At 40.3% G+C, this 13,493-nt stretch overlaps 1 protein-coding gene across 2 annotated transcripts in view; it reads right to left on the minus strand.

The window, feature by feature from the left end:
* The window catches only part of fibcd1 (fibrinogen C domain containing 1), a 181,184-nt gene that overhangs the window by 107,938 nt on the left and 59,753 nt on the right, over positions 1–13,493 (minus strand). For both annotated transcript variants that reach the window (XM_034238943.1, XM_034238944.1), the window contains one exon: positions 5,716–5,875. In XM_034238943.1, the coding sequence (XP_034094834.1) occupies positions 5,716–5,875 (160 nt within the window). The remainder of the gene's footprint in view (positions 1–5,715; positions 5,876–13,493) is intronic.

Consider the following 13,493-nt stretch of genomic DNA (forward strand, 5'->3'; position numbering starts at 1 on the left):
GATCTTCATCTGTTAAACGACACCTTGACTTTCTGGTTCCTAATGAAATGTATTAAAGAAAACTAAAGATTAAAAACGTAATCTTGCAGCTGAACACAACAGGCGTGTAGCACATTTGAATCAGAAAGGAGGAAGAAGTTCATTTGTTTGGGATTTTTTTCAGCTGTTGATTTGGTGCACTATTAAGCATCTATGGCAGCAGGATGTGGGATCAAGGTGCATTAGTGTTGACGCAAATAAGGAACATGTGGTATGTCCAAGCCCCCAGGAAGTGCGTCGGACTCTGAGGAAAATATTCGTTGTGGCCAAACGGCGGTACTACACTTCCGTATCAGTCGCTGGGCCCAGAAATACTTTTCCCATTGACTTACATGGGGAAAGAGTGGTCTGTAAATCGTTGGATAATTTTTTTTAAAACTAAATAAACTACCCAGTATGAACATTTGTATAGCCCTTATTAAAAACATTCGGTCCTCAAGTTGTAAAATGTGTAATAACGTTATTCTGAGTGTTATTTCCTCGGCATTATGAAGGCGGATCTAACCCACGGGACCGCGCCGCCCGGCTCGTTCATGTGACGTGTTCAGTACTACATGAGTTTTTACCTTTACCCATGGATGCACAAAAAGAACGGATTAAATGAATACTTTCGTGACGTTTCGCTCTCTCAAAAGTTGGGCCATTTTGTCTTCATACGCCAATGAGCAACTCTCATAGGAATGAACGAGGCCCCGCCTCCCACGCTGTATCCAGTTCTTACATCCATGGGTGTGTCTCATTGATTCGTTTTTAATAGCTTTGGACATCAATAAAGGTCTATGGCTGTAACAAGTTCATAGTTTATCAGGCTTTGGCAACACAGACAATTATTTATAAATAGGATAATGTGTTGAACATAGAAAATATAACATCTTTAAAGTCTATTGAGTTTCTAATGATGTGTGTAGAGTTTGGGTGGGTGTGTGTGCATTTGCTAGTGAGGACCTTTGAAGAAAGTACCGGTTCTGAATCTCATCAGTTTGGTGACAAAGTTCTAAGTCACATAAACCATTCAAAGTAAGTCAGTGTGACAAGGCAGGCCCTGCACAGTGGGAAGTGAACTCATCGTAATGCACTCTATCCTCCGTCTCCCCTCACACTGCTCATCTGTGGAACACATTGAAGTCATTTCCAAACATGCACATGTCCTGCATCCAACTTTTCTGATTATATTTGATCTTACTCTTTTTTACAACGCAATAAGCATACAGTAGAATAATTGATGTGGCAGCAAGAAAATCCAAATAAAGAAGTCTACCAGATGCAGTGGTGTAATGAAGAACTCAAGTATTGTACTTAAGTCGATGTTGTGGTAATTGTAACTTAAGTATTTTTTATTTTATACTACTTCATACTTCTCCTCAACTACATTTTGGAAGCTAATAATCTACTTTTTACTCCACTACATTAATTTTTACAGAATGAGTTACTCGTTACTTCACAGGTTCAAATTATTAGCAAAAACAAATAAATTAAGACATAAACTATGCTATAAAGTTATAGTTAACATATCCAGCACTATTTTATAACATTATTAAAAGTTGCTCCACTTGTACCAGATGTGATGAACACATTTGTGCTGAAAAAGTAACAATCCAGTAATTTAATGTATAATGTTCTGAAATGGGACATTACATACTGTCCCATCATATTTTTGTACTTTTAGATTGTGAATGCAGTACTTTTACTTGTAACCGTGTATTTGTACTTCCTCCACCACCGACCAGATGCCCAGTCATTACTTTTAGATTCACTTCTGACAAAATACATTTGATTTGTGAATCCTTTCAGAAAGCCACTGTGCAGCACAGGCAGTCCATGAAGTGAAAGAGGACTTCTTCAGTGCTTTAATGCGACTACAAACTCTGCTAGTCAGAGCTGAGAAGGGCTTCGCTGCTATCATGTTGGGCTTCATTCAACTTTGAAAATAGAATATGCTCTTATGGGAATCCAATGCAAAGAGCACAGGGATGAAGAATTCAAATATCCACAGGCACAGTAGCACAGACAGGCAGGCAAAGATGTCCCTGCTTGGGTTTAACACTACACCACAGACACAGCAGACATTCAATATTAAGCTGTTTAGTATGTATGTGCATCTCAGTTAGACCATTATTATGTTCATATATTAGATGGTCGACACCTGGTACACTGACCCTATGTCAGAATTCACAAATTGATATGCGCTGGAGAAATATCGTATCGTGTGTTTCTAGTGTAGCATACCATTCAGGTATCTTTATGAACAGATAGCCAAAAGCAAGCTTACCCACAAAAGAATGGCATAATAATAATTAAAAAAAGGAAATATCATATAATGAAAAAATGGGTGCATTTTGAGGAAGGTACAGTTTGTGTTGTATATCAATTTAGAGCAGCACTGATGTTTTTGTTGTTTCTCTGCCTGTTTTCTCGTTCACTGTGGATGTCTTTGATGAAATGTCAAGGCTGCGCTGCACAGAAACACTAAGTTGCCGCCGGCTACTTTGTTAATCCTGACTGTAGCTCTGAAGAGAAAAAGAAAACCTGCCTAGAACTATATTTCAAAAAGGACTGGGTGGACAAAGAATATAACATAACATAATGAATTCTCTATGTGTGTACCATACCTTTTTATTTTCTACATGTTTTATTTCATTATACTATATCTTATAGAGTACTTTCAAGCACTCAAGTAAACCTTGAGCAGAGAATATGTGGAGCGATGACCATGGTGCTGAACCTTGGTTGGTCATGAGTCTGAATACTGCACAGCTTTACTCCTTAGATTTACATGTGCCTTTAATAGCTACGTTTTATGAACATTGACATGAAGCATACAGGAATTTAAAGTGGAGGTAATTATAAACCTAATAACAGGAATATGCCCTGAAACCTGTCAAAGCAAAGGAGGTATTCTAGCATACTTTGGAGCAAATGTATTTTATTTCATTTAAACAGGGTTCCTGCAGGTTTCACCAACTCAAATGTAAGACTTTTTAAGACCACTTTGAATAGAATTTAAGACCTATTTCACGGCAAGAAAGTATGAAGGAAATTTGCTATGAAAGAAGAAATACATCCCATAATTACTTACAAAGTAAATGTATTCATGTTCAACATAAGAACGACAACTGAACATAACAGCATAACAGTACACAGAAGTGTGTGTGTGTGTGTGTGTGTGTGTGTGTGTGTGTGTGTGTGGTGTGTGTGTGTGTGTGTGTGTGTGGTGTGTGTGTGTGTGTGTGTGAGAGAGTGAGACAAGAGCTATAGTCAGAGCTCTGCTGTCTTCATGCTGTTGTATGATTGGTGTTTAGCTACGGTATTTAGCGTCCACAGCACCTCTGCTTTTAGGGTTGACGTAGACCCAAACGTCACCCGGAGGTCCCCCGGTGTTGTTAGAACGCTAATTTTGTTTGCAAAAGGTGCAGCGGGCTTCAAACATGTTCCCCTCCACTGGTTTCAACCAAGCACTAAATTCATTGTTTTCTAATCAAATACGGTTGAACTTACAATTCCCCATTATTTATTTGTAAGTAGATCTGAAGATACCTAATTTCTGACTGCCGCTAGCTGAAGCTTGGTTGCTAGGTTACTAACTGGGTGTTCTCCGATAAGGGGCCGGGGGAAACAAAGTTAGTGATTACTGGTTCCATGTTGATTTATTTCAATATACATTGTAGGGGGGAACTGAAAGGCTATGGCCGTACTACTTACTTTGCAGCCCGGACATTTCCCCCCAAAACACATTCAGACGCAATCGCTACACAGAAGTACCTTTCAAATTCGATCATTTTTAAGACCTTCTAATCTAAATCATATTTAAGACCTTTTTAAGGCCTTAAATTCTGATTATCAAATGTAAGACTTTTTAAGACCCTGCGGAACCCTGTTTTAAAGTAGCCCCTTGTTCCATATAGAAAGCAATATCTACACATAAGGCCACAATGGGGAGACTAATAACCTTTTTCGTTCAAATATCAAGCTGTTATTTCCTGGACAGTACAATGTCAGGTTACGTATTTCTGCGGTAAATACAGGAACATTGCTCTAAAATGAAATGCTTCTTTTTGTATGTTGGAAAAAAAAGGATATTCCCTCTTATAAATGTCTTTAACAGTGACTCTGTCAGCAGATATAATACATATGTATATATATTTCAGTAAATATCATTCCCGAAAAGACACTGTTGCTTTTTCTTATCTAACCATTTATGTTCTTTTAAAGTTCGATTGTAGTGTAAATCTCACTGGAAAAATAAAAACATTTATTGGTTTTAGGTACTTACCCGTTATCCTGACTTTTTTTGTTTCTCTCTCTCTTTATTTTTATTTTGTCCATGTCCCTTTAGGGGCTCCGTACAAAGGAACTACCCATGCAAGAAAAATATTAATAATGAGCTGCAATCTCTGACAGACAGCTGACAGAGTGTGACACGTGTTTGCATGGGGGGGGGGTAGGAAACAATGACAACAGGAGCAGCAAACAAGAGAAACTCCAGCAGAAACAACACTGTGATGTAATCATCACAACAACATGAAGTGCATGTTGACTTAACCGTGTTGTACAGGAATGGATATTAAAAATACACAGAGCTCATACATAATCATCCCTTATTATGAAGACTTTACCAGACATTTCCCCTAATAGCATAACACAAACACGTGTATGATCTAATGCAATGCAAAACAATAGCTTGCAATACATATTGCCGTGTTATATTCATTCTACATCAGAGTTTTAGAACAGTAATGTTACTTCACATTGTGTTGCATCATATTCTTCATGTTCTTGTAATTGTGTTCTCCTCATACACTGCATACAGGGGGGGGCTATCAGTTTATAAATTGATTGCCTTAACCATAAAAAACAATGATGTTTCCGTCTCTGTCGTTGTATTCATTTATACACAGCCAGGAGACAATACATTTAAATTAAGCTTGAAGAAATAATTCCACAATATAGTTATAATGCCTGCTGTGAGATAACGATTCTGCTAAGATCTAAAGAAGTCTTTCATTACCAAAACATTATAATGAATTGCCACCAAAGATATTAGCATGTTACAGGTTACTGTTTACTGATTGCCTCAGATACTGTTGTTTAATAATACATCCAACGGGTCATGTGAAGCTCTTCAGCTCCTTGGAGCACAAGTCAAATTCCCTGCCTATTTATTCCCTCGTGTTTGCAGATGTTGGAGACATCCTCCACATATCGCACGCTGTGTGCTAAACATGAGCAGCCTTCGCTCGGCGCTCCTCGGCTACCTATGCGAGGGGAATCCAACAGGGGAATGCCGATGGGTAGAGTGCGCCTGTTTAAAAGCCTTCCAATGGGATGATGCCTCGGGCCCTTCTCTGCCTCTCAGCAACACGGCCCAGTGGACATTCAGTCATTTCTCATTTCAGTAAAACATTCCACATCTCTACCAAGGCCACTGGATAATGTGGAGGAGACGTAGCCCAGGGAAACACACTGATATCACCAGGAGAGGCTGAGGTGAATGTATATGAGGTTAAAACAAAATAGCGGAAGCCACTGACAGAGGATGGAGACAGTGGAAGAGGGTGACACATATAGGTGATGTATACAGACACAGGGGCACAAACTGAGTATCGGACAAACAAATCTACAAGGAACAATCCAAGACAGACGGGTACAGATAGTCTAGCCACGCCGAATTTCTCTTACCATTGGCGCAGCCCTTGAAGCGGGCCCCTCTGACGGGGCCCTTCATCAGGTCAGCCTTGACACGTGCCTTCAGGCCCATGTTCTCCTTCTGCATGGCGCTCAGAGAATCACTCACCGAGTTAACCATCTTCACCATTTGGATATGACTGTCCGACAGCAGCTGGAAAACACATCACAGTTACATGTATTAACAATATAATAACATGTAGTACTAAAGGATGTTTACAGTATACAATGTTTTTTATAACCTTCCAGAGATGGATTTCAATTAATTTAACAAAACAGTAAAACAATGATATCAGACAGAGTGTTAAACTTTCACATTATAAGCAGCAATCCATTTCAACCATATCGACTCAAATCATATTAAACACAATATTTGATGCTATTTATGGAGGGTATTTATTCGACTACAGCCATCCACTCCTGCACTGTTTCTGAATGCTGTTTGAGTCACAGAAAACAGTGAATGCGTACTGGACACATTTGTATCTCATTTTTGCAAGACATACTTTCAGACAAATAAAGAAATGTCATCATGGCTAAATAAATATCCTCATATATGAGTCACTTTTTCAGTTGTTGTTATGATGGAGTTGCTCCTCAGAGTACGTTTGTTGCCCCGAGTCATTTGGAACTGAACTCTGGGATTTGTATTTTTAACAACTTCTTAGCGTTATCTCAAATGAACATAGGCGTTACAAAATCAACCATTACGGGAAGCTTAAGGATTATGACTTAAAGATAAGCAATCCAAATACATTTTATTGCAATTGATTTTGTCAGAGTTACATCACATTTGCATAGCAATGCACCTGCAGGAAGGGAATTATATTTCTCGAGAGCTCAAGGATGAACAACTATCTGACATTTTAGAGCACAGCACCCAAAAACGACATTTAAACAAGGTCACTACAAAACTATCTCACTATGTCCATGTTTGCTTAATGCATGTCTCCTGGATTTGATTCCTTGTTTATAGCTTGTGGATGCAACAATCCTCAGCAGCAACTCACATTTTGAGCAACCTTGAACATACAAGCAAGGATAGTTTTCAGAGTAGATTCCACTGCACATCTATGCGATGGGAGAAATGACTTTGGGGGAAAAAGCTGTGTTTATCGAAAATGAAAACCAAGGGCTGCCTCAAAGGAAGTAAGTTTATCTAAAAAGTTTTGGTTTTCTATCAGAATGGTACAACTTTATAATTCAGGCTGCAACATTTGGTGAAAAACAAGTAATTGTTATATTTTTGACTGATATTGTAATTGCGATATGATTGCGATATAAGAGGGAATGATGACATTTGATCTATATTAAAGAGGACATATTACCCTCATTTTCAGGTCATGTATTTTTTGCCTCTCCTGTGACATGTCTCCATGCTTTAATGTTCAAAAAGCTCTTTATTTTTCTCATACTGCCTGTGCTGCAGCACTTATGTTCCCCTTCTGTCTGAAACCAGAGCCCAGTCAGCTCTGATTGGTTAGCTGGCCGCCTCTGTTGTGATTGGTCATCCACTTAGAGATGTTACGGAAGTAAACAAAGGAGAACAAAAGGATTGTAGCGTTTGCAGACCATTTACAGGCAGAAAACCCTATAGAACACACTACAGGGAAGGGAACACCCCAGAAAGCATAAAAGAGCCCCTTTAATGGCGCGTTTCCAATGCAGCGGGGTAGCCCCGTTTAAGCGTCCCTACGCGTCCTCACTCTGGCCTCGGGCTGCCTCGCTGGCCGTCCGAGGCCGTGGCGCATTTCCATTACAGTTTAGGACCTGGGGTAGCAACGCAGTGTAGGCGGGGCGATCGGCTTTGTTTTTGTTCACATTTCGAGTTGTTCCGTCGAGCTCCCGCTGGATTTGATCATCCCCAATGAGATGTAGGAACGTCGTCACCTCCTCGGTCGACCACGGTGTGCTTTTCTTAGAAGTAGCCATTTTTGTAGCTCATCCGTTTACAAAATGCTGTTTATAAAAATGCTGCAAGCTTGCTTCTAGATATATATGCGACGCTAGGGATGAACTCGTGCGCGATCTTGTGACGATTCTCTCTGACCAATCATCAGTCGAGAGTGTTGACGTCACTAGTTCAGCCCTGGCCCTGGTCTGAGGGAACCACGATTTTATGAGGCCGGAAAAAGAGGGAAAAAGTACCCGCTAGCCGGTACTAGGCTATATGGAAACGCCACCAAAAACCGGCATGGCCGCTTGAGGACGGTTAAGGATGCTTAAACGGGGCTACCCGCTGCAGTGGAAACGCGCCATTAGATGATCCTGATTTGCTCTTTTTGGAGGATCTGTACCAAAAAAAACAAGTCTCCAGAATTCCATTTGCAAGCGAGTACTTCTTTGCAGAACCACAATACTTAATTCAGATATTTTCATATATTTCCGTTAACCAAACTCTTTATTTACCTAGCTCAGGGTCTATCAGGGATCACCAACTACATTTGTCCAAGGGCCAAAATGTATCCAATAGACACTATCGCAGGCCAGCGATTTTTATATAGCCCAACATTTTGAAGTTGTTGACTGGACACACACACACACACACACACACACACACACACACACACACACACACACACACACACACACACACACACACACACACACACACACACACACACACACACACACACACACACACACACACACACACACACACACATAAAGCTTAGCAGACTCTTCACGCTAACGAAGGATCACTTCTAGGCAGGGTTACTTTGTAAATGTAATCAGTTACTGAATACAGAATACATGCTCTGAAAGTAATCAGAATACAGTTACAGTTACATGTCTTAAAAAACGTATTCAGATTACTTTTAGAATACTTTCTTTTTCCATAACAGATGGGTATGTTTTGGTGAACAGGAGACACTTGTTTTATTGTTTTAATGGCTTATCAAGAACTCAAACACAACATCTTGGTGTCATTCTGGACAGCTCCCTCTCATCTGCACCCCACATAAAAAACATCACCCGGACTGCATTCTTTTGTACTTGGAATATGTTATTAATTGCAAGGTGTCCTTGGGTGCTTTGAAAGACGCCCCTAAATAGAATGAATTATCATTATTATTTATTATCTGAAATGATGTAATAACTTGTTCCAGTCACTTGCCATGCATTCAGCAGCAGCAGGCCATTCACTTTGATTTGATCCCGTTATGAAATGTCATCATTTCGACAATAAAGAAATGCTACATAAACGTTATCTTGCACATTTTATCTAACCATCTCCGTTTCTAACTTTCAATATATTTTAAAAGAGATCTCTCTCTCTCATCTGCGTGCGGGGGCGGGGCCTCACAGACACGCTGCATCTCTCTCGCTCACAGACATGCTGCAGCGCTGTGCAGTGTGCACACCAGTGGCGGCGCTAGGGGGTGGCTACTTGGACTCAAGCCTCGGATGTTTTCTGAAAAGCCCCGGATGTTTCACTTAAAAAAAAAATGAAAAATTTTTTTTTTTTTTGAAAATGTATTGGGAATAATGTGCAGTACCGGAGTCCACCAGAGAGGCAGCCGCTGCGGGACATTAGCCTGCGTACTGCGTAGCCTTCCCTGCCCTGAAGAAGAAGTGATCCTTCCTATTGCCTGACGAGTTTTAAGCTAATAGCCTATAAAGTTATGGATATTAGAAAGTTATTTTCATCGAAGCAGGCGCCACAAGCTGCAGCAGCAGCAGCAGTATCAGCAGCTGACAACAATGTCATCACCAGCAGTGTCCCGCAGCTCCTGCCTCTCTGTTGGATTCTGTCGCAGCGGGGCTACTGCTGTGGTGCGGAGCGCACAAAACACAACTCTTCACAACGAAGGATCACTTCTTCTTCAAGGCAGGGAAGGTTTCGCAGTACGCAGTCTACTGTCCCGCAGCTGCTGCCTCTCTGTTGGACTCCGATACTGCACACAGTGGTTACTGCTCCGCCAGCGCCACAGTCACCCCCGTCGTGCGGGCCGGATGAGAATGTCTGGCGGGCCGGATGTGGCCCGCGGGCCGCCAGTTGGTGGTCACTGGTCTAGATCATGTGGTATATAACCACTGGTACAGGAAAGTCCTTTAAGGACCTTCAGAAACAACAAGAGCGCCATATGTAGCAAAGAGACCACATGGTACCGTATCCCATAATAAACCCTGGTGAATGCTGGAAGCCTCCACTGGGAGCCCTGGTGATGAAAGTATGTGTTTGAACTAGCAGAGAGCAGGGTAACCTCTCTCATCCGCTGTGGTCACTCTCCTACCTGGAGCCCTCTATCTGTGGCTGTTCAATGCCGAGAGGTCATTGTCACATATTGCCCCTTCAGTGCCAACATCTGATGTGTATACCAACTTCACTTTTTAAAAAAGGTATACAGAATAACCTTAACCCTTCCTTAACTTACACATACTCACGATTTATCCATTTCATTTTGTGATGCCCCTGTGGGTTCATCTGGAGAGGGTGTGGCTGTGCTGCATCCAGCCTCCTTGATTGCCTTGATTGCAGTAACTCAGGGCACCTGGGTCTGGTGCCCTGCAGTTATTTAAAGCCTCTGCTACTCTCTGTCTTCCCTCTGCAGGCACCCTGGTTTTGTTGAGTATGCTATGAGTTTCTTCAGTTGCTTCACTTTGTGCACTTCAACACTCTCACACACATACATGTCAATACAATCCTCACCCTGCATTTACACTACTGATACCACTGACATCCACACCTCATGCTTTACTTGTTTTGCACTTAATTAATTTGGCTGATTTTAATGTTTTGCTTAAATAAACATATTTTGTTAAACGTGGATATGGTGTGTCTCCTCTTTGTTGTGGCGTTTTGAGCCAGGTCATAACCATTTTCTTTTAAAATGTCCTCCACTCTCTCTTCTACACTAAGAAGTGCAGAGCTGAAAGTCATATACTGTATTCAGGTTGCAGGGACTTCTATTCAAGGCGTGTCTGTGCAGCTATATTCAGGTGTTCAAACTGAGTTAGACAGAACGCCCGGTGGCCTTTCCCTGGCTGCAATAACTATGCAACACACCTCTGAGGCACAGCAAGCTGCACTGCAATCATATTACATGGGCACTGGGGCTTTACCAACAAACAAAGTCATAAATAACACTTACATATTAAAGCAAAGAAAACCACACACACACAACTGAAACACGCTTGCATACACAACGTAAATTACACTATTGGGCAAGGCGATTAAAACTTGGGGTCATTTTTATAGAAGATTTCAAAACTTTTACAAATAATTGTGCCACGTCATTTGGTTTTGTTTTAATTTCCAAACTATGGTAACACTGCCTGTTGTTAAAGTGAGAGACAAAACCAGCGGAGTGCAGTCTTAATGTTCCGTCTTGACTGATACATCAATTAAGATCACGATGTAATTATCTCTCATTAGGAAGCATTTGCGTTGGCTCACAAATCAGTCACACCACAGCACTAACACAGGGAGCTTTGTTTTTGTCAGTCAACCTTTAAACCCCAGCAATTTATTTTTCCCATCTGCGGCAGATTCATGAAAGGGTTGAAACAATTATTTTTTTAACGAGGTACCTTTTTAAAATATATTTTCCAAATAATATGTGATACACTTGCATTAAAAACAAAGCAATTTGTCCGTTGATGAGATGTGTCATACATCATGTGGTAAATCCCTTTGGGGTAAAGTCACAGAAAAAAGAGGAGTTTTAAGGGTGGAACCGGCGAGTTTAAAAAGTCTTTCAGTCGCTATCTGCCCATTACCACATCTTCACCTCACAGACAGCGGCTGCCCAGTCAACTGGAGCAGCAAATGAGAGAAGAGAGAGGAGCCATCCAAAAGTCGCCCACTCTTTCCTCTTGACGGCTGTAGCTCTTTGCAAGTTGAAAATAATTTAAACCCTCAAGCACATTTGAAGTATTCCAATGCTTCACTTGTAAAGGTTTGAAATTAAATGAGAGAACTTCAAACATCTGTAGACATGTGCCAATCAGTGCTTTAGGAAGTCAGGAAAACATAATGACGCTTAATGAGGTTACAGCATGGAGTGCACTGCTCTCTTCGTCCCCATGATTTTAATTTTTGGCAGATTTTTTATTCAACTTCTGGGTGGATGATTGTTTTCCCTTTCTCTTTTCCACAAAGATGTGAATTGACTATAGATAAAAACTTTACTTTATTTACTGTACAACAGTCTACGTGTCCTTTTGATTTCTACACATAGAATAGGCCTCTGAAGAAAAGAACCAATTCATTAAAGATGACCTCGATGCTGGACAGAACAGTCACACAAAGGGAATGTTTTCATACTTCATACAGTCTCTGCTCTTTGATCAGGCTTTTGGTTTGTCTTTGTGGGGTTTGGTAACGGGTAAAGGAATTATTGTCAGTGTTCTAAATTATTAGAAAACAGCAAATGACTGCATGTTTACCAAATTACTGAACTGATCAACGGCTGAACTTTTAGTTTTGCTCACTAACAAGTACACAGAGAACAGAGAATTCACTTAGATAAAGCTATTGTTTGCACTAAACGATAAAGTCCTACTCTATAATGTACAGCACCAATGTATGTGCTTAGTCCCTGATTAAATAAATTATAAAGAGTTCTAGTTACAACTTTAAGTCATAAGAGAGGCACAGAGCAAGCTTGGCTCATATTCACCATTTACTGCAGGGGTGTCAAACTCAATTTCATCTCGGGCCACATCAGCATTATTGTTGCACTCAAAGGGCCAGTTTTATATATAAGACTATATAAACATACATTATAAAATAATGTATTATATGACATGATTGCCTCTGCATTGGATTATTATCAGATAGGGTAATAATAACTTCATAAATAACTACGTCTGAAAGTAGAGGTCTGGGGCAAATAATTGCAAGTCTCTTCAGTGTGCATGTCACAAAATGATTTAAAAAGAAAAGCCACATTATGGAGAAAAAGTCAAAAGAAAAAATAATGAAATTTAGAAAAAAGTGACATTTTGAAAAAAAAGTCAGATTATAAGGAAAAAAGGCATATTCTGAGATGCATTGTGGGACATTTAATTTATGGGCAACGTGCTTCTGTAAATCGCAATGTAACCGTAAACATATTATAATATTTGCAAGCTCTTGTGGGGCCGCATGAAATGAAGTCACGGGCCGGATTTGGCCCCACGGGCCTTGAGTTTGACACCTCTGGTTTAGTGCATTCTGTGAAGTAAGCAGCTCTCTAACAAGTCAAGTTAATAGGAAAACTGAGAACTGTGTAAGATGAATACACTGTTTCCAAACAAATGACTTGAAAAGTTAGTTTGCACCTGACTAGAGCTCAACTAACTGAAGAATTGTAAGCAATCACTATAGAACACTTTGGATTTTCCTGGACAACAGCTTATTCATTTCTCCCCTTGAATAGGAGACATTTTTAGTACACAGGCAATACTTTATTTAAAGTAAATCTATCTGTGTTTAGATTGTTCTGTGGTGTTTCAAAAACAGTTGTTTGGAAAACATTGATGTTCTTTATTCCTTTTAATTGGTGATTGGCTCCCCATTTGCTGAATTGAATTAGATTTCCACATTGTATGTATATCCACTCTTGTTGAGGTTGTGAATTTATTTGTTTCATATCCCTGGCTGAAATGCTGCAAAAAAAGCACTCAGTGAATTTGAATTGTTCAGGTCCTCAAAGGACTGTGTGTCGACTACAATTAGGATCTTGAGGCAATATGATTTTCTATTCTCCAGCAGAAAGGCCCGCCCCTAGATTCTTAACAGAGGTTGTGGGTGTCACTAGTCAGAAGACATTAATATTCCAAAG

Source organism: Gymnodraco acuticeps, unplaced genomic scaffold (assembly GCF_902827175.1).
Source record: "Gymnodraco acuticeps unplaced genomic scaffold, fGymAcu1.1, whole genome shotgun sequence".
In the NCBI taxonomy this organism is placed as follows: Eukaryota; Metazoa; Chordata; class Actinopteri; order Perciformes; family Bathydraconidae; genus Gymnodraco; species Gymnodraco acuticeps.